We start from the raw sequence: 21,659 nt of genomic DNA on the forward strand, positions 1-21,659 counted from the left end.
GCTGACAGTGTGGCATTGTGTGCAATCTACTTTTAGATTTTTTTTTTTCTTGGAATAAATTTAAATTGAACTCGTTGGACCTCTAAATGGAAAGTGTTTGTAAGAATGAGAGCACGTCAGATGTTTTGAAACGAAGCTCGAGACCGACACGAAGATTAAAATATGTAAAATTCTGCGCATCTGTAGATGCGACTGCCTTTTCATCCAGGCTGTATTTATTTATTTTTTTCCCCTGCTCTTTCTTTTTGTCTCTGCCGTCCTTCCTCAAGTGACTAACCTTTGACTCTGTGTGTGTGATGTCTGCCTTTATTAAGGGAGAAGATGGAAAGCCAGCTGGAGAAGGAGGCCCGGTTCTGTCAGTTAATGGCCCACAGCTCTCATGACTCAGCCATTGACACAGACTCCCTGGAGTGGGAGACGGAGGTGGTGGAGTTTGAGAAGGACAGGGTAAGAGTAGTGGTCAGGTCTTATTGCTGAGATTGAATTGGTCACATGCTAATCTCCTGAGAGCCAGCAGACCTCTAAGATCTGTCAAAACATGATGGCATTAAAATGGGTTTTTCAGAACGAGCCAAGTGACACTTATGTTATTGGCTTCACAGGATGACATGGATTTGAAGGCGCTTGGGTTTGATATTGCAGAGGGGGTAAATGATCCATATTTACCAGGAGATTGTGGCATTTTTGTTACACGGGTGGACAAAGGAAGTATCGCAGATGGAAGGTTAAGGTATGAGCTGCCTCAAGAAGAGATCCCGTTTATGTGGCTTTATTAATGCTTTATTAAATACCTCACCCTTTGTTCTCTGTTTTTAGAGTGAATGATTGGCTGTTGAAGATTAATGACATGGACCTGACCAATAAGGACAGGAAGCAGGTGGTGAAGGCTGTTCTTAATGGCGGAGGACTGATCAATATGGTGGTACGAAGGAGGAAGTCTCTAGGAGGAAGGCTGGTCACTCCTGTTCATATAAACCTTATGGGACACAAAGGTATAATACTGTCTCTATAAATGGATTGAAATATTTATATAGATGATTAGATTTTCCTTGTTTATCAACCTCTTTTTGTCTTTTGTATCTTAGACAGTGGCATTGGTCTGGAAAGTGGAGTGTTCGTCGCTGCCATTGTCCAGGGAAGTCCAGCAGCCAGGGAGGGCTCTCTCACAGTTGGAGACAGACTTATTGCTGTGAGTTAGTTTCAGCTTCTATGAAATCCCCTCTCTCTATTTTTCTGATACTCCCTTCCTGTATGTCTGGCACACTGCAGTTCAGAGGTTTCTTTGGGTTTCTAATCCAGCCCTTGATCCATTTCAGTATCCACACTCCAAAAGTAGATAAGGTGGGATTTGGCTGTGGGTGTGAAGTGGAAGGAGGGAAGTCTCCTCTTTTGATTAAATCCTGAAAAACTTGGAGCTCTGCAGTGGTATGTGGAGCTGTCTCCAAGCACATAGCTGCAGTATACTCACCCCAGAGGGGAACTGAAGAGAGACGTGTCAGAAATTGAACTGTGAATCGGATTTTTTAAAGGAGATGGAAACGCGGCCTTGTATTTAATGCTAATCTTCCAGCAGGAGCAGAATTCTTAGATCCCTGGTTTGTTTCAATAGAATCACTAAACATGTGCATCACCCTTAAAGAACTTAACACACCAGGCACGTAAAATCTGCGCAAATATTTAGTGGGTTAAAAATATTTTCTTAATGCACCCCTTCACTTTGACCATGTTGTTTAACTGGACAAATCTGCAGTATGATTTTTAAATTTTCAAATCCGAATAAACAGATCTGACCAATCAGACCACTCTATTTGGCAACATGTCTACCACTTTAATAATACAATTTTACTTCAGACACAGAGCTAGTCACCGCTCCGGGACAATCGGCTGTCTGAAATTATTTCTCTGCCTCCTCAGATATGTTCCCAACTCTTCTAACAAGAGTTCAAATTGCCCCACTGACATCCTGAAATACGCATGAAAGTGGGCCATTACAGCTTCAACTCCTGCATCAAACCATTAACTTCTGCCTACTGCTTGCTGCCTTCTCATGAGAAGTGGATGAACCCATAACTTACAACTTATTTTTGAGGACGAATTTTCTACAAAAATGCAAAATTTGTGGTTTGTTGTGATTTTGTGTGTGTAATGGTTTTTATAAAACACGTCTTATTTAGCTTCGTCAAACTAACCTTGTTGTAGCCACAGTAAATGATAGTAAGTGTTATATCTTTTATCAGTATATCATGTGCTGTCTTAGCCATGTGTGTTCTGTAACATTAGCTTGTCGGGTTATATATGACTGAAGTGCTTCCAGAAACAAATCTGGGCACTTTGGGACTTGAGTTGAGCCAAAATGTCACCCGTTTATGAGAGGAAAAGAGAGCTTTGCATTTTATTTCAGGGGTCAAACTATAACCATTCAAAACTGGTTTTAAAAATTCTTTGAAAATTTGGTGCCTTTGCCTCATTATTAAGGTTTGGAAAGCTTCTTCCTCCATATTATAAAGGTGCCGAAACTGCACATACAAACAGGTACTTTGTTGCTCATTGCTTTGGCTCATCCCACCGAATAAATGCAAATTCGTTCACATTATGAATAAGTAAGCCAAAAATACAAGAGGTACAATGAATGACACCTGCCACCACACAGTTGAAACTGCGATGAATCTGTTTACAAGCCTCAGCGCAACAACACGATTGGCTCGTGTTTCTCACCTTGGTGGTTCTTTGGCTCTTTGTGGCCATGAGCAACCTTGATGTTACAGAATTCCCATTTAGATTCGACTGCCGTGTCTCTCTTTTTTTTAATAATCTCTTTAACATGACTTAATGATTGCGTAGTTGGATTTGCAAAAAAAAAGAGTGTGCTGAACTGGAGGTGAAATAAGCACAAAATGCAAATGAATGCCCGCTACTGAGCCTCTAAAGATCAGAAGTGAAGGTTTCTTCCCCCTGCTTGTTCTAGGTTCAGGCATAATGTTCTTTCAGGACATAATTTATGTTAAATCTCAGCTGTAATAAAGTACCCAGTTTGCTCTTCAGTATCTTTGACCTTGTTTGTGTTTTAGAGAATCCTCTCAGGTCGCGTCTGTTCTAAAGGAATGTGCAGACTGCAGTGTGGGGGGTTGTTGAGACTGAAATGTGTTGGCCTAGATTTCTTGTGGTTTTCCCACCGCAGTAGCATATGACACATCTCGGAGCCTGGGAATCTCATGTTTAGGAGATTTGTCACCTGTATGTGTTTTTAGATGTGTATCTGTTATAGCGATACTGCCACCCAAGATGTACAAACGCATCGGGGGAATATCAGGAAAGACAAGTGTGCATTGCTTTTGTGTTGAAGGACCTGCTTTTATTTCCAGTGTTTTTCCCCATTCTGCAGATAAACGGAATTGCTCTGGATAACAAGTCTGTGACAGAGTGTGAGGCTTTGCTGCGGAGCTGCAGGGACTCTCTCAGCCTCTCTCTTATGAAGGTGGGCCAGTATTCATCTCGCTCTGTGAACTCTGACAGCCTGACTGAAAGTTTTTAAAAGCTTTCTTTACTACTGCTGTGTGCCCTACATAGCAGGTTTACAAATTCAACAGTGTGGTCTGTGAGAACTGAGAAAACGGACTCATTTTGTTTGTCAGTGTATTCTTTTAAAAAACGGAAGTTTGTTTACTGGGTGTGGTTAATCCCTTCCACTGCTCTCTCTACAGTTTTTCCCTCACAGCACATCAGGCCAGAACATTTTTGAGAGTCTGCGCGAGTCATCAGAGAAGTCAAACGGGCGCATTCACCTGTCGGAGATTCACTCTCGGAACAGTCGGAATCTCAAACACAACAGCTCGACACAGACTGACATTTTCTGCCCAGATGTTGGAAGCGCTAGCACAGGCAGCATTTCTGGGGAGAGGAAAAAGGTCAGAGGTGAATCTGATGACATGTATGGTGACATCAGCAGGCCCTTCTCCACAGGATCCCTCCATGCCACCAGCCTTCGGCCATCTTCAGACTTGGGAAATGGTCGGTATGGGCCCAGTGCTTTCCAAGAGTGCTGTCCCTACACAAAAGCGCCTTCCTCTTTGCCCTTTGAGCCAGTTTCACCCGCAGACTGCATCACCATGGATGCAGCCATGGAGAAGAAGCACAGTGGCGGCACGTGGCCAAAAATGATAGTGGGAAGTATGTCGGTCGCACCAGATACTAGAGACACTAGTCCAGTCTCTGCAGCCACCCAACTCTCCATCTACAAATCACCCAAGCAGAGGAAGTCCATCTTTGACCCAGACACTTTCAAACGCCCCGAAACACCTTCCACTAAGATGGAGTACATGGCAGCCAATCAGACTGCAGCAGTGGCTGCTGCTGCTGCAGCAGCTTCTCACTCTCCACAACCTTCAAAGACAGAGTCCCTCTCCTCCTCATCAACCCCTACCCCAACTCCCCCAACCCCACCCACTCGCAGCGACTCCTTTAAATTCAAACACAAACATCAAAGCAGCTCTGCCTCTGACTGCACAATCACCTCTGACGGCAAGGGAGAGGCTGCCATCTCCATGGCAGCAGGCGAGTGCAGAGACAGGAGTGAGCGAGAAAGGGACAGGAACGGAAACCACTATTTCCTGGAAGGCAAGGTCCTCACCTCACGGAAGTCTTGTGATGAGGACATTGGTCGTACCAGAGGGGAGGAGCCAGAGGTGAAGAGGCCACGCCCTAAATCTGCCCCTGCCCTTCGACGTAGGATGACCCCTCAGACCATTACTCTTCCCACCTTCCAAGTGAGTTGAAAGTTCAGGTGCTCAGAGGTGCAAAAGTGCATTTAGTTTGAGTCACATTTGTTTTTTGCTTTTCCCATAAAATATTCTTTTGCTTTCACCCTCAGTCAATCCGGGGTAGTTTTGATTAGAAGCCTTTGTAATGCAGAGAATATGATGTATTTGAGGGAAAATTCAAAATGGGACCTTTCAAATCATCCCGGTGGGCCAAAGCTTCCATTTTATAATAGAATTTACAGCCCAGACAGAATAAAGCCTCTGGGATTTGCCTCTTGCCAGTGTGTCGGAGTGATTGATGCCTTGCACCCCGTGCACAAGCTGAGTCAGAATCGAGTGCTCAAATACCATACCTGGAGAATGCATTGGGGATAAATGTTATTTTCAGTGTTACGAGATGTTCAGGTTGTCATTCTTGCCATATGGTACTTGCCCTGCTGTTTAATTTTTAACTGTTCACTTCTGTCATTCATCACAGAGCTACTCTAATGATGAGCATTCACCAGAGCCCAGGGACATGCTGCGTTCCTCCCCCAGCCGCTCTCATAGACACAGTGTCGGCTTTGTCCCCACAGTCTACGGTGGATCCCTACCTCCAAGTAAGTTTGCAGACTGCTGAAGCATAGGTCGGTCTCTATGTGCTCTCAGGATAATCACAGATTCCAGCGTCTATAAAATGGTTGTGTGTGAATGTGTGTAATTGGCAGATTCCACCCACCGTGGACTGTCACCTTGCCCTGCTGTGACGGCCGTAATGAGGAATCCTGTGTACACCGTGCGCAGTCACCGTGTTCATACCAGCAACTGTCCATCTGTCGCATCCCAGATATGCCACCAGCACACCCACACCAGGTTATAGCCTTTAAATGCTCACAGTTTCCTTGAACCCAGCTTTAAAACTGACGGTTTATCTTCAGGCTACTTTAACTGGAAGTTTAGTGTTTTGTAATGAGGTCTGTTGTTATGACTAATGATTTAAAATTATCCACTTCCCAAAGGCAAACTGACAGTTAAATTACATTACCTGTTGTTGCTTTGCCTTAATATCGAGGTGTTGCAATTTAGCCCAGCCACTCACAGTTTTCAAAGTTTTGTCATATACAGTAAAGAAACATGCTTCTCTGTACAAAAAAACTCGTAAAATTCGTAAAAATCAGCTTAAATAATTAATAAAGGAATCTATGTTCAGTTATGATGGTCTCAAAGCTTGTTTTCGTTCCCTGTGCAGCCCACAACACCAGGGTCGTCTGAGCCTGGACCTGAGCCAGCAGAAACGCTCCAATGACTTCTCCGAATCCTCATCATCACGCAGCAGCAGAGCTTCACACGGTACAAACTCACTGCCATCCAGTGCACGGCTCGGTCAGTCTGACACGCACGCACGCACGCACATGCACACATCTGCAGCCCCAAAGCTCAACTCCACTTTTTCTTTCTGGATTCATTTTCGTGTCTTATCCTTCTCATGCTTCTGACAGGTTCTTCCAATAATGTTCAGTACCGCACAGAGAGGATCAAAATCCCCTCTACTCCCCGCTACCCGCGCTCCATGCTGGGCTCAGACAGAGGTACTGTGCCTGCTGGTAAAATACAGTCATCACACCAAATGATTGTTAAAATATGACTATTAAAGTCTCTCAGATCAAACTGCAAGGGAGCAGAATTCCACAGACTTTTTATTTTATTTATTTTGTTTGTTTGTATTGTTTTCGATGTCTGCTTTACTATTGTTGAGCTTGGTTAGTTCAGTGTTTTTATAGAGGTTTAAACTAAGGTTAAACTGCCTAAGCAAAAAACTCTACCAGTTTGTGTCATCAGTAAGTGGTTTGCTTATCACCTCTGGGTTCATGTGGATCAGTAGTCAAATTGTGTTTAGACACAAGAATAACATCCAGATCTAAGTGATTAATCCAAACACTCTCCTTACGTTGCTAGAATAATTTTTCTTCTGATTCAAAATGTCAAACTTCCATTTGCATGAGGCAAATCAAAAAATAAAAAATGAAGATTGGTGCATTTGAGGAGAAAATTTAGGTTTTTAATGATCTTTTCTGGCAGGTTTAGAAAATGCTATGAAGTTGAAGTTTTCATATTTCAGTGTGTATTTTAGGAATGTCCTTATTCTTTTCTGTTCCTCTTTACCTAAACCCAGGCTCCCTCTCGCATTCCGAGTGTAGCAGTCCCAGCCTCATCACGCCTCCACAATCACCACTCAATCTGGAGACTTCCTCATTTGCCAGCAGCCAATCACAAGGATCCATTTCTACTTTACCTCGGATCTCAGTCAGCCCTGTGCCAATAGGAGAGCGCAGGAAAGACAGGTATGATGGAGAGAACTATTCCCACATTAAAAAGAAAATTAAATTAAAGGGAACATAGAAGATGCTAACTGTGTGTGACCATCTTGTTGAGAGATTTCTTTGCAGCGTCTGCTATCGGACTGAGATGCTGCAAAAATTTCCCTCCGAGTGGTGTAGTTGTTGGATGAATGATGATTAGAAGCTGGTACTATATAGCCTGTGTCTGCCCTCAAGGATCCTCCTTGAGGCTATTTCAAAAGGTGTTGCCAGGCAACACGTCCATCATGGTCAGTTGTGCAATCCCTCCATTGAAATTCAGATTGAAATCCTATTAAAACTCTAAATGGTAATATGGTTTGCTGTTTTTCAAAGAAGCTGTGTTTTGTTTGTTTGTTTGTTTGTTTGTTTGTTTTGTTTTTTTAATGTTTTGTTGGAATCTTCTATCTTTTAACTTTCCTGTCACATATTTTATAACCAACACCACTCTTTTACATGTTACTGTCTCTGTATGATATCTGTCTTCCATTTTCCTCTTTATCTTCCTCCTGCCTCTCTGCAACCCTCCACTTCCAGATCTCTTTACCGTAATCGCTCTTTTCTAAGGATTCCTCTGGCTGCAAGGCCGAGGTTCTCCTCTCTCAGGAGCCTCAGGTTTGTTCCCTCTCACAGTGATACAAACAAGGATATGCCCCCCTCCCCTTCCCCCAGCCTTCTCCCCAGCCCATGTTGTCAACATGTAATAGTTGGGTAGAAAATAAGGAGGGCCAGAAAGGCTTGTGAGGTTTATGTGGACTATATGGAATGCAAAAAAAAGGTTTTTTTTTTGATTTTTTTTTTTTTTTTTTTTTTTTTTTAACCCACCCCAAGAGTTGTGTAATTCTGAGACAGATGGTTGTTTGCATGCAGCAGTGTGATTTGTGCCTGAGGACACAGAACTCTTGATTAGATACACTTTCAACTTCAAAGGTTTGGTGTTGTTTATGTGCCCCACCCATATCTCTCTCCATGTCAGAAAGCCATTTGAATCTAGCAGGGTGCATGTAGCATTCATGCTCTATGATAACAGCATAGTCACTATGCATGTGTGCACTGCTGGTTTTTAAGCCAAGTCACCCTTTAGTCTGCAGTATGTATGTTATGCAGTGGTATCATTATTCAGTCTCAAGCTTCTAGATCATGATCTTTTTGTTTGTTTTTGTACCACACCACTCTCTTTACCCTGGTCTCTGGCTGCTAATCCACTCCCTCTTATCTACCTACATGAAACTGTAACCCATATCCAAGCCAACTTGTTATGAAGACCCACAAAATTCATGCAAATCTTCTTCATGTGAAAGGATTTCACATGGCTGTGATTTCACTTGTTCACATTGCCTCTGTAAAGCTGCAGTTTCTTCTATAGGACGGTCATAATGTGGCACTCTGCAGAGATGATCCATTACATGCCTGGGGGTGGGGGGTGGTATTGAAACTTGGTGTTAAATATTCTTAAATTTGAAGGTAAGCTTTTTATTCATAATGTATTTAGAATTTGAACCAGATGTAATTTTGTGTAACTTCAGCAAAAGCCCAGTCAGGAAGTAGCTCACCAGATCTGTAAGGAAACTTATTACCGTCACTACCTTCTACTCCTGTGTGGTGACCTACTATAACTGCATTTATGTGATTCTGTTCATTCATGTACATTTTTTTTCCTCTTTTCCCCCATTAGGCCATACCTGGAGGAACCCCGCAATGTCATTGTGCACAAAGGTGCAGAGCCTCTGGGCATCTCCATTGTCAGTGGGGAGAACGGAGGAATCTTTGTGTCTAAAGTCACTGGAGGTAGCATCGCCCACCAGGCAGGACTGGAGTATGGAGACCAATTACTGGAGGTATGAACAACCTACCGTTGGTCAAAAAGGTTACATACCTTCAAGCAACATAAATAAGAGTTTACTGCCAGATGCCTGCAAAATAGAAACATAGTAATACAGATGCCACAAATATATTCAGTCTTCAAAGGCACAGTCATTTTGCTGCCTACCATACATTTATTCTGTTTGGCTTCACTTCCTGGAGGACTGTATTCATTAGTGCTGAAGCTGTTCCCAGTATTTTAATACTTGCTGAAATGCTTTTTTCTTTTTTTCCTCTACACAAGTAAAATAACTGCACAAGCTGTCACATCAATTGTGAGTTTACTGTAGCTGTAGATGATGCACAGTTTAGGTAGTAAAAAAGAAAAACACTTAGTAGGAATGTTTTTGAAGTGAGGAAATATACCCCCACCACGTTTGCAGAAATTTAGCTGCGTGTTCCATAATTTTGATTTATTTCACCATCACATAAAGTAGTCGAGCCTTTAACAGTGCTTCGGCTTGTCGCTTCCCTTTAAGTAAGAGCCACAGCGTCTGGGCTGCTCCAGTGTAACGTGTCCTCTTCACAATTTTACAGGCATGCAACAGCATATGAGTGAGAGTCCAAAAAAGATCATTTCTAAGCATATCTGTTTCGAAGCAAGATATTAATAGATATGTCACTGATATATTTATTATTAGTAGTTGACGCTCAGTGAAAATGAAGGCAGATGCCTCCTTGATCTGCAGCTCTGACTATTATAATGCATTTTTAAGGGCTGAGGTGCATGCATTAAGCTCTACATTTATGCAGTATGTGCATATGTACACTTTTCCTTTTTAATGACTAGTCAGCTCTCATAACTCATAACTACTTTCTTCACCAATTGCTGCAAATAACTGAAAGCACAGGTGTCAAACATAAGGCCTGGAGGCCAGAATCGGCCAGGCAAAGATTCCAATCTGGCCCACTGGATGGCTTTGGAACAAGTGAAGGAAGGCATAAATTTTGGACTTTTAACTGTATTTTCACAGGTTTTATAGCAGTTCCTAGTGATAAAGACTCCCCCCATTCTCATTTATACAACACAAAGTAATTAACTAATATATAGACAAATTAAATAATAGTTTATATATTAGTGAGTTTTTCTGTCTACTCTAGAAATTTGTCTGTAATTTTACACATTGTTTCTACAGCAACATTTCTTTATCATGTAGAAAAACGGAGGTACTTCTTTTTCTTCGTTTCACTTGTCCTCCCCACTTCACATCAAAGCTGTATGTGGCCCACAATTTAGAATGAGTTTGACATCCCTGACTTAAAGCCTTTAATAGACTGATAATAGAACATGTTCCTGTGTCTTCCTTCATTCCCTGTCCTAATCACACTTTTCTCGCTTTATCAGTACAATGGCATCAACTTGCGGAACGCTACTGAGCAGCAAGCTCGTCTCATCATCGGCCAGCAGTGCGACACCATCACCATTATGGCACAGTACAACCCACACATGTACCAGCTGGGCAACCACTCTCGCTCGAGGTAATGTGACGTTAGTGTAGGTGTAGTTTTTATTCAGAATCTCAGCTGTTTCATTTGGCTAATTTTTAAATGGGTTCCAGCTGCATTTTAAATACACTCTGGCAGTGAGGCCAGGTGTTACATCTTATTGACTTGCACTTTTCTAGCTGAGTATACATAAAGTAATATCTGAAACAGCATATGATCACCCAGGTGAAAAGATGAACTTTGTAGCTGTTTGTCTTTAAATATTAGCAATGTGCACAGAGTCTGACCAACACAAAAGGTTTTAGGTTTCATTTCAGCATTGACTGTATCTTTTTAAAAAAGATCCTGACACATTAAAGTGGACCTGTTATGCTTTTCCTTATATTCTGCCATGTATATAATAAAGTTTCAAATAATGAAGCCAGTGTAGGTACAAGCTAAAAGCTCAGGGTTCATATTGCCCTTCTATTCTTTTTTAATTGTAATAGGTCAGCTTTAAAGTGTCTCCACATATGCAGAATATAGCAAAAAAAATCCTTAAACAATTAATCTGTTCGCCTGATCCTTTTCTATTATCTTTCACCAGTTCTTAACGCGAGAAGACGCACAATATAAAGCAAGGAACAAAGTTGCAAAGTCTGAGTCACTCTAATTAAAATGAATGCACTTGGCCAGTTTGCACTGGGTCCAATAAAAGCTGGTGTTAATCTAAATTTGGACTTTTTTGGTACTTGGATTGGCTACAGAATAAGTTCAGGTCAAATAAAACATTTGTGACATTTATGAAGCGCATCAATCATAACTCCTTATTTAATGCAATCAGTGTAACCTATTTTGCACTGCAGCTCCCGTCTGGAGCCAGTCAGTACTCAGCCAACTCCGCAGGGCAGTGGGGCCGCTACACCTGACAATCACTCCACCATCGATACACTCAGTGAACAGGACGAGGGCACGCTCACTCCCTCCTCCAAGCAGACTACGCCCACTACCAGCCCTCGCAATTTTATCAGGTACACATGTAGACTAAGACGGGAAGACACAATTACACACACACAATTACACTTCATTATCTCTGTAACTGACTCTTGTTGCCCTCCAGGATGCCGTCTGAGGGGGGCAGGAAAGCGGGTGAGCCGCGGCTCGTAACAGTTCGCAGGCCTGGGGTGGAAGTAGGGGTCACACTCTGTGGAGGAAACCTGAGGGGTGTCTACATAGAGAGTCTGGATGAGGACAGTCCTGCTCGAGGTCCTGATGGGCTGCTTCCTGGGGACCTCATCCTGGAGGTAGGGACATATACTGTAACCTGACCACACATCCACAAACAGACACATGGAATTTTATAATGGACCTGGATAGATTTCATACAGTATATTCATATTTAGTCGGATGGATAACTGGAAAGATTAGTCATTTTAAATGTGTCATTTTTGCATGAATATTGTATTAGTAACTAGTAAAAGCCTCGTTCATGTTTTGTTCTGCAGATGCAGTGTTTCCCTAAACGCCTCACTAAGACAGACACATAATGTTACTGTTGAGAGGAGACGTGATCTGACCTCGATAAACCCAACTACCAGCTATACACTACATGTCTGAGCAGGACAAGTTTACTAACTGCCTATAGGTGTGCAAACCCAGTCATGTTGGCAGTTAAATGTAATTATCTGCAAAATGGTCCTCCAGCTGTTGCTGTTTAGTTCCACTTACTATCGTTGCCCATGTTCCAACCTCTTTTAGACATGCGGATGCCATCAAATTCATTGTATTCTGTTGTGGAAAAAAAACATATGGGTGCATGAGATTTGCAAACCGTTGCATTCTGTTTTTATTAACATTTTTACACAGGGTCCAGACATCTTTGGGAATTGGGTTTATATGCTCTTTTTGTAGTTGTTTTGTTTGTTTGTTTTTTCCCTGCACATTTCCCACAGTTTGATAATCTGATCGTAGCAGCATGGCTACAATTTACCGTAATTGCCTGACGTTCAGGTGGTTGGTGGTTGTGAAAGTGTCATGCAAAACTTTCATTCAAGATATGAGAGAACTGCTCATCCAAATGAAATCATACCTGAAACAGCATTTTCAAACATAAAGATGTGTCCTTGTTTCCTATAGATAACCTGTGAATTTTTTTTCTTTTCTTTTTTGCTAAATGGTAAAAATATGTAGGTGTAATACCAGCCACAATACTAATTTGTTGTTTTGCTGTGTCTCTTGTAACTTTTTGTGCTATTGTTTCTTAAAACCTGAAGAGTGCCAGAAGGTGCTGGCATTTTTCCCCCTGCCTGTCTTTGTTTTTCATTGATTTCATTGATCTCGTCTTCATCTGTGTTCTCTCCCACTCCCACTTGGCAGTTTCTCCAGAACATCACAAACTCATAAAAGACACTTCCTGCCATTCTCCTGTTTTTTAGCTCTCTGCCACAAAGAGCCTGCAGTTGTGAATTGCCATGCGGCTTTGTCATCAGGCGGCACAGCATCAGTCTGTCCTTCACACTCGCATCCTGTTTGTTTTCTTCCCCCATACATGGCACAAATCAATACTGCGACGCTTTAATACAGCTGAAAGCTTGGAGGAAATCTTGTTTGCTTGTGCACCATTCACATGCCGAGGAAATGATTACACGAGTGTAAACATTCATCAGATTTCGCCCTTTTTATTTTCGTGATGTAACGTGAAATAAGCCTCCCTTTTTTCTCGCATTCTCCTTTCTTTCAGTACAACTCGGTGAATATGAAGAATAAGACAGCCGAAGAGGTTTATGTTGAGATGTTGAAACCTGTGGAGACGGTCACATTAAAGGTGCAGCATCGGCCTGATGACTTCAACGTGGTCAAAGATATTTCAGGAGATGGCTTTTACATTAGGTATGTGCTTGTACTTTCCTTAACCTCCTAGGACCTGCCGTCCACATATGTGGACATCACATTTTGGGTTATTTAGACCAAAATACTCAATTTTGCTCTACATGGGCCTGATATCCACTTACGAGGACATTATACTGCTACTGTTCTATCAAAATTTTAAACAAATATCCTCATATGCGGCTCTTATTTTTCTTAAAAACAAAAATAAGGTAAAAAAAAAAAAAATCTGGTAATTCTTTGTTTCTACATTCATCGGGCCCCTATGTGACCAAATATCAAAGAGAAATTAAAAAAGCATGTCGTGGAAGAGTTCGGGTCTTAGGAGGTTAAACATACGGTCACGTAAGAGTTTTGTAATTCAGCTTTCTAAAAAGAGACCGCTAATTTTCCCAAAGCAGCCTCATCTCTTTTTCTTCTGCTAAATATAGAACCATCACGAGAGAGCCTTTGGACAAACTGGACTCTTTCTCAACTAACCAGTTATGTCCCAGATCCACCGTATCACTGCAGCGAAGCTAATCACGCTACAGATTTAGGTTATCTGATCTCAGTACACACCAGATGCAACACCACATCCATTTTAGTTCTCAGTGTTTTCCAGGGCATTAGAGATGCACTGTATATGAATGGAAAATTAAGTTCTATAATAGTCACTTTTATTGTTGGGTGTCAGCCTGGGCGTTGTTGCCGCAGCTGCTGCAGTCACTTGTCATATAGGCAAGCAGGCTTGTGATGTCATCTGCAGTAAATATACTCAGCTTCTGTGGCTGTCATAGATGGGCTGCTCGGGAGTGACTTACAAACCTCCAATATGAGGAAAGCAAGGCTTATATTGACAATGAAATGTACACTTTCTTTCTTTTGCTCATGTGCTACTGATTCTTCGTTTTGTTCTCTTCACACTTATCTTGTGTGATTCCTCACCTCCTTTCTCACTTTATCAACTTCATGCTCTTCTGCTCCTTTCGTTCTGCTCCGTTCTTCATAACTCCCCATCTATCTTTGTCTCTTCCTCCCACCAGAGCACTTTACGACAGGGTGGGGGAGGCCGAGGGGGACCTCAGTTTTAAGAAGGATGACATCCTGTACGTGGATGAGTCTTTACCAAAGGGCATCTTTGGGACCTGGATGGCCTGGCAGCTAGATGAGAACGCACAGCAGATCCAGAGGGGGCAGATCCCCAGCAAGTACATGTGGGTGGATACTGCAAATACACAATATATTTCTATCATCACCATTCATATTTACATTGCTGTCGTCACATTTACAGTTGTGAGTACAGTATTGACAGTTTTCCTTTCTTCCTCAATAATAATAATACTAAAAATGTAAAGAAGGAAGGAAACATGTACGCACATATTTAAAATAAAATTACAATCCCTCATCTAACACTCTTTAGTATTAATGTCTCGCTGTTGTTTAAATAATAAAAATAGGTCTCCATCTCCTGAAAAATGATGTTCATTCCATCAGATTTCTCAAATTCTATCAAACCACATATGTTGGAAGGTCGGGCTTCAAGCATCTAATTGCAATGCATTTAATTTAGTTGCTGCTGTCAGTGGTAATTATAACAGATATTTATACTTAGGAATTAACCCAAGACCTTGGGCTCTTTTGCGTGATTTTGATGAAATACCATCTTGAGAACTTCGGCCATCAAATTTGGTCAAGAACAAATATGTGTAGAGAGCTTCATGGAATAGGTTTGTATGGCTGAGCAGCTGCATCCAAGCTTTACATCACCCAGCGCAATGCAAAGTGTTGGATGCAGTGGAGTACAGCACGCTGCCACTGGAACCCAACAGAACTTCTTTAGAATGAGTTAAGGTGGAGACTGCAAACCAGCCTTCTCTTCCAACATCAGTGTCTGACCTCACAAATGTGCTCCTGGAAGAACTGTTAAAAACTCCCATGAACACTTCTGAACCTTGTGTTACAGCTGCAGGGAGTGGCCCAACATCATATTAAGCCCTATGGATTAAGAATGGGATGTCACTCAAGTTCATATGTGTGTAAAAGCAGAGGAGTGAATAGTTTTGGCAATGTAGCGTGTATGTGGGCTGCTACAAACTGTACAGCTTGTAGCAGCTGTGACCATTATCCCTGCCATGCTGCTGCAATTTAGGAAGCACATTTAAAATCACTTACTTTTTTTTTTTTTTTTAAATTGCACTGCAAGTTCTTATTTTTGTCTTACTGCAGAGGTGTGGTGCTAAACAATATGCTTGTAGTTGCTCTTGGCATTAGGACCATTAGTCAATAACATTTAAATTCTGATTAAAGGTGACCCTGTTTTGGGAACCAACTCCTCAACTGCAGTCTAATATCTACAATAGGAATCCAAACTGACCCTCGGTTTGGATTCTCTTACATTAAATCTTTGTTTTGTGTCTGTTGTGTAGGATGGACCAAGAGTTTTACCGCAGACACAGCGTGACGGAAATGAAGGAAGACTCCAGTAAGACACTCTCTGCAGCAGCCCGCAGATCCTTTTTCAGGAGGAAACAGAAACACAAACGCAGCAGCTCCAAAGACAGCAAAGAGATGGTGGCTCTGGACACCATCAGCACAGACTCCATCCCCTTCCTTGATGGTGCGATCAAAGGCTTAGATGTTCTGTGTTGTTGTAGTAGTGGTAGTTGAACAGCATTTTTGATTGGCCTGCTTGTCCTGTTTTTGTTCAGACTGTGTGAGCTTGGCATACCAGCGAGTCCAGAAGGTGGAGTGCACCTCTCCCCGACCAGTACTCATCCTCGGGCCTCTCACAGACCCCGTCAAGGAGATGCTGGTGAAAGAATCGCCCGGAAAGTTCTGCAGATGTGTACTGGGTAAGGTGATGTCGTGCAGATGTTTCAGACCTGTAAATCCGGAGATTGAATACCTCATGTACATAAGTGAACTGCAACTAACATTTTAGGAGGAAAGCTTTAGGGTGTAATTTAGCAAGCATTTAGTTTCTCATTTCAGTGTTTACTTATTTTCTTTCATAGCAGGAATCTTCACTCTCGTACTTTTTCTGTCTTGTTTGCAGAGGTGATGAAGGCATCTCAGCAAGCCATCGAGCGGGGCGTCAAAGATTGCCTCTTCATTGACTACAAGCGCAGGAGCGGACATTTTGATGTGACCACTGTTGCTTCTATAAAAGAAATAACAGATAAGGTATTATTCTGTGCTTTTCTTTCTCTTCAGATTTTATCAGACAAGATGAAACGACTGTCTGCATTTGGTCAAGATAAGCTATCACAGCTGTGGCTCTTTAATCTCTGACAATAGACAATAAGAGGCAAGATCACTGATGGTGAAAACGGTCGTCGATGATTGCTGTTATTTTTATGTCTTTTTGATGCAGGGCTGTCACTGTTTGCTCGACATCGCTCCGCACGCCATTGAGCGGCTCCACAGTGTTCACATTTATCCAATTGTTGTCTTTGTCCGCTACAAAAACGCCAAGCAGATCAAGTAAGTATCAACCTGTTTTATAACAAATTTGGACAGCATGTGGGGATGTCCCGGTATTTTTTTTTTTTTGTGTGTGTCTGTGTGGCTGATGGATGGATGGATGGATGGATAGATAAATGGAGCAGGATAAGCCTTCACACTCTCTATCCCACCATGAACCCTTTGGCGCGTCTGTAAAAGCACCACGCTCCAACACACACTTGCATAATCCGAAACAGCTGGTGAAACATCCTGGCTTTTTTTTTTCCCCAGTGGAAGTGCTGTATGCCTTTTATCACTTAATATCTGTAGGTGTTTGTCAGACATTGTTCTTGTATTTTTAAAATTAGGACTTTAATACCTGAAAGTGTCAGTTTGTATTAAATGTTTTGAGTGATTAAAAGCTTAATTGGACACAATGGAAGAGTGGAAAAGATGGTTTCGTAAACTTTTCCATGAAAACGTGTTTGCCCCCTTCCTGATTTTTTTTTTTTTTTTTTTTTTTTTTTTTTTTTCTCAAAAGCTGAGTTTTACTCAACACTCTGAATTAAAACAATTCTGCAAACATTGAGCTAAAATTCCTCCACAGTGATGTGAGAGACTAATGTGCCAGTTATCATAAACGCTTGATTGCAGTTCTTGTTGCCACAACCTGTTATTATGTTTAGGAGAGAGTTAATTTTTCACTGAGGGAGAAATAGGTTTAGATCACTTTTCCCCCCTAAAGTATTGAAATCATCATTTAGAAACTGCATGTTGTCATTACTCTGGTTATCTTTGTCAAATATTAAAATGTGTTTGTTCTGAAACATTTAAGTGTGACTATGATCTGAATGACTTTTTTTTTTTTTCCCTCACAGGGAACAGAAAGATCCGATCTATCTGCGAGACAAAGTGTCTCAAAAACATTCCAAGGAGCAATTTGAAAGTGCACAGAAGATAGAACAAGAATACAGCAAATTCTTCACAGGTATGTATTCAGTCAAGTTATCTTAAAATAAACACAAACACAAAACCAAACAAAACGCTTGGCTTTAATAAAGTATTTTTGTCTTTTCAGGTATTGTCCAAGGCGGCACACTCCCGTACATTTGCACTCAGATCATGACTATAGTTGATCAAGAACAAAGTAAAGTCCTGTGGACTCCACTCGGCTGCCCCTAGAGGAGACGAGCAGCTATTACAGCAAGCTTCGGCTTTCATCCCCATTCCCCGCACACTAATTAACCCTTTCACACTACACCATTAGGTACACTACATAGAGCTAGTTGTGTAAATTATTGCTATATTTTTTTTTATGTTGTCTTTTGTTATGATTCCTAATCAGAACCTCGTTTATTTCTGATGTACTCCGGAGCAGGTTAGTAGCACTGGATATCAACATTAGAGTTCTTTCAGTCTTCCCTAAGGGTTTGTGGTGGTGTATTTGTGATGCTGCAATGTAAGCGTCCGTTTACAGTCAACAGACTGTGAACGGACTATTGGTGTTCAATATTTGCTTGAATGCGTGTGCCCCGCTCCCATGTACGCAAACCTCCTTACTGATGAAGTTCAGCCACCTCTGACCCGCCCGTGTACCAAATGACATTTGTGGTTTCCCTGAAATTATGCACCCATTTGATGATGACTGACAACTAATTGTATTGTTGTGTGTGTGTGTGTGTGTGTGTGTGTGAGTTTGTGAGCGTGGAGAGGGAAAAAAAAGCAACATTGAGACTGTTGTACACAATTGTAATGACAATTTCAAATGAGTTGAATCACATTGATACTATGCTATAGAAATGTAATGCCAGGATCAGACATCACATTCCGCGTGGTGTTTCATCACAAAAAAGGAAAAAAGAAGGAAAAAAAAAGAAGCATCAAACCTCTTGAAGTATGTAGCTGTGGTCTTACTGAGCCCATCTCAGCAGTGATGGCCATCAAAACTCTAAACACATTGATGTTTGCTCTATGCATTGTGTTTCTGTAGTAGCTGGGTGTGTGGACAGCTTACGGGCCTTTCGGAAGTGCCTTCGGAGAAAAGGCCTGATCTGAAACCAGCCCTTGATCACTTAGCCAGAAAGCTGAGGATTTTCTTTTTTTTTTTCTTCTTCTTTTCTTTCTTTCTTTTTTTCTCTGAGTTTCTAATCTAGATCCGATGTATCATTTCACCCGTGGTGGACTAGATGATTCAGAGGCTGATTTGAGACCAGTACTATGTTAGCGCATGACAATGGCGAGGTTTGGAGGGTAGGTCGAAGCGGCGACCAACGGGTCAACTCCTCAGAATGCACTCCAGGGCTAGACAGACCACTGTGTAACTATCATTCTCTCTCTTTAACATATATTTAACAACACTATAGAGTATACCTTATACAGTATGCAGATACAGGAAAAAAAACAAGCAAAAATATATATATAAATATATATATATAAATATATAGTACATGTATTTTCACTAGGTCATATGCCTAGGAACGTCTGGCAGTCAAGTCACGTCTTAGCAGGTATTAGCATGTTTTTTTTTTTTAATTTTTCTTTTTTAAGATTTTTTTCTCTCTGTGGTTGGTTGCCAGTCACTTACGTACTCATTCAGAGACACTATGAAGCAAAATTTGCAGGGTAATATCTTATTGGAGTTTCCTCTGATCCGTTTAAATGTTACTGACTTTTCATTGTTATTTAATTTTTTTTGTTATTCAAGAAGCAAAAATTATTGACTACAAATATTCTGCCCTTCCCTCAAACCATATCCTGTATCTTGTGCCAAAATCCACTAAGTCAACTTTATCCTTTGATTTCTGTTTTGCACTTGTTTTTTCTGTGAACCTTAAACATGTCACTGTTCTTAGGTTTCCAGCAGATTATGAATAGGTACTCTAATTTTTGTTGTCGCTAATTCATGTTTTTATGTATCACATCAGTTCCTTACATTTCATTGATGGCCTTTTTATTCGTAATTAGGGGGAAAGGATCACTTCTTATTTGAAATATTAAAAAGGGATCTACTCTTGCACAGTTTTTCGAACAAAACAAAAAGGTCCACGTGTTTGACTATTGGGCTAAAGGAGTAAACAGAAGCAAACTGTAATGTTACTATTTTTATGAGTAGATAGCGTATGTTTAGAGAGCAGGACACAACGTGAAGTGGTTGTACTTGTAGAGGAAGAGTGTAGATGCCAGGTACTGATTGAATTTTTCTTTTATTAAAAAGAATGTGATTTGTATGTTAAGACATTAACATGAGAATAAAGCTCATTTTCTGTATCACAACATGGGCTCTTTGAGTCTTTTTTTTTTTTTTTTTTAATGACTATTTATGTTTAGGAAGTATCAAAGAAAAAATGTTGGTACAACATGTAAGATTTTCAACATGCTTCTCAGTCTCATCTTCATGTTTTGGATCATGGTTTAAAGAAGAGCTGAGAGCCAATGTTCTGTTAATGCGTTGTTAAAAATACAACCGTGTCCTACAGAGATGTTTAAGGACAAAAGGGATCCCGTTTTACTGAAAGCATTGGCGCATAAATTAGCAGATAAAATGGTTTCAGAGATGAGAAAAGGCAATCTGACAATATCTGCCTGGAACTTAAGAAAGGTGTAAAATTCAGCGTTATTTCAGTGGCATATGAGCAGCATGAGCCACAAGTCATGCAAATTAGTTTGATCCAGGTCATTTGTAAAGACAGCTCCATTATATCCACCAATATTGTTTTTTTTCTTCTAAATTTGAGAAACTGGTTGTTTATCAAATACGGAAATACTGCCTGATTATAACGGTTCAGAGACCTTTAGAGCTACATCAGACTTCTAGGCTACTTATTTCACTTCTAAAAAGCTACTTAAGGCTACTTCCTTATCCACGAGGGGTTGCCACACCAGGTAGCTCTGCATGTTTATTTTGCGATATTTTTATTCCGGATGCATTTTTGACACAATCCAACGGGATTTGTGTCTCCCTGGGATCAAACTGTGGATCTTTTGGGAATCTGTAAATCACTACATGATAAATCAAACTGCTAAAAGTGACTTTTCTTAGATTACTACAGAGATCTCACCTTTTTTTGGACATAAATACTTAAAAAACATTAAGTTTGCAAGTGTGTTACATCATAATTTGGAGTGCTGATATTTGTATAGATTTGAACTTTATCACTGGGTATATTATGAACACCAGCTAGTATAAAGTGATATGTTTTATTATAATATAACGTTGTGTTACACTGTTAAGCCCAGTGTTGCCATCTGATTGTGACTGACCCGTGTAATCTTTATGTTTAGTGCCAGATTGGCCAGCATAAATTCTTACATTCTACCAGCATCCTTTCTTTCATGTTGGATTTTTAAAAAATCAATCAGATTGCCATTAAAGATACGTACCAAGACTTCACTATAATTTCTTTAACACAAACAAGATTTTTGCTAGGAAAACAAGGTGTTCCTTATAAAAATGAACAAATAGTCCAGATCTATATAAGATATGAGAATCGTGTTCCATGCAGCTGGAATTCTGCAGCTACTGCAGTCTGATACCTCTGAGCTCTTCATCCGGGTTCATGTGGCCCTCTAACCAATAATGTCACAGCAAGTGACCACCCTACAGCTGCCTGTTGGATTCATTGAGGCAAGAGAGCACCCAGTGTCTCAAAAACATCCAGCACTGATTCTGCATAATCAGTAATATAATTTCCTTAGGGATTAATAAAGTCTTCTGATTCTGATATCAGGCCATGTGCTGTAGTTGTACGATGGTGAGAATAAATATGGCTTCAAAATGCTCCTGTGGTGTAAATGCTCTCCAGAGAATGTTGTTCGAGATGTTGGCCTCAAATTACTCCCTAAATCTGATAGACTTTTATGTGCAGCTCTACTATGCGGTGCCCAAGATCTTTATGTCCTCCAAGTCTCCTCGTGCCTGTTTTAGAAAGGAGTATGGTCTCCAACCCTCCTGCTGGGGTGTCTGTTT

General features: G+C 41.0%; 1 protein-coding gene across 2 annotated transcripts in view; it reads left to right on the forward strand.

The window, feature by feature from the left end:
* dlg5a (discs, large homolog 5a (Drosophila)) overlaps positions 1–19,966 on the forward strand; it is a 40,549-nt gene extending 20,583 nt beyond the window's left edge. The window contains exons 11-33 of one of the 2 annotated variants that reach the window (XM_031735201.2): positions 315–447; positions 603–730; positions 817–992; positions 1,086–1,189; positions 3,383–3,475; positions 3,702–4,763; positions 5,236–5,356; positions 5,465–5,609; positions 5,986–6,119; positions 6,236–6,325; positions 6,910–7,078; positions 8,769–8,931; positions 10,302–10,435; positions 11,248–11,412; positions 11,502–11,685; positions 13,122–13,270; positions 14,293–14,463; positions 15,676–15,866; positions 15,958–16,101; positions 16,305–16,432; positions 16,623–16,732; positions 17,572–17,681; positions 17,772–19,966. In XM_031735201.2, coding sequence (XP_031591061.2) covers positions 315–447; positions 603–730; positions 817–992; positions 1,086–1,189; positions 3,383–3,475; positions 3,702–4,763; positions 5,236–5,356; positions 5,465–5,609; positions 5,986–6,119; positions 6,236–6,325; positions 6,910–7,078; positions 8,769–8,931; positions 10,302–10,435; positions 11,248–11,412; positions 11,502–11,685; positions 13,122–13,270; positions 14,293–14,463; positions 15,676–15,866; positions 15,958–16,101; positions 16,305–16,432; positions 16,623–16,732; positions 17,572–17,681; positions 17,772–17,875 — 4,108 coding nt within the window. In that variant the 3' untranslated portion in view covers positions 17,876–19,966. The remainder of the gene's footprint in view (positions 1–314; positions 448–602; positions 731–816; positions 993–1,085; positions 1,190–3,382; positions 3,476–3,701; positions 4,764–5,235; positions 5,357–5,464; positions 5,610–5,985; positions 6,120–6,235; positions 6,326–6,909; positions 7,079–8,768; positions 8,932–10,301; positions 10,436–11,247; positions 11,413–11,501; positions 11,686–13,121; positions 13,271–14,292; positions 14,464–15,675; positions 15,867–15,957; positions 16,102–16,304; positions 16,433–16,622; positions 16,733–17,571; positions 17,682–17,771) is intronic. The other variant, XM_031735202.2, reaches the window with a different exon arrangement.
* The last annotated feature ends 1,693 nt before the right edge of the window (positions 19,967–21,659 follow it).

Source organism: Oreochromis aureus, linkage group 13 (genome assembly GCF_013358895.1).
Source record: "Oreochromis aureus strain Israel breed Guangdong linkage group 13, ZZ_aureus, whole genome shotgun sequence".
NCBI classification, from domain to species: domain Eukaryota; kingdom Metazoa; phylum Chordata; class Actinopteri; order Cichliformes; family Cichlidae; genus Oreochromis; species Oreochromis aureus.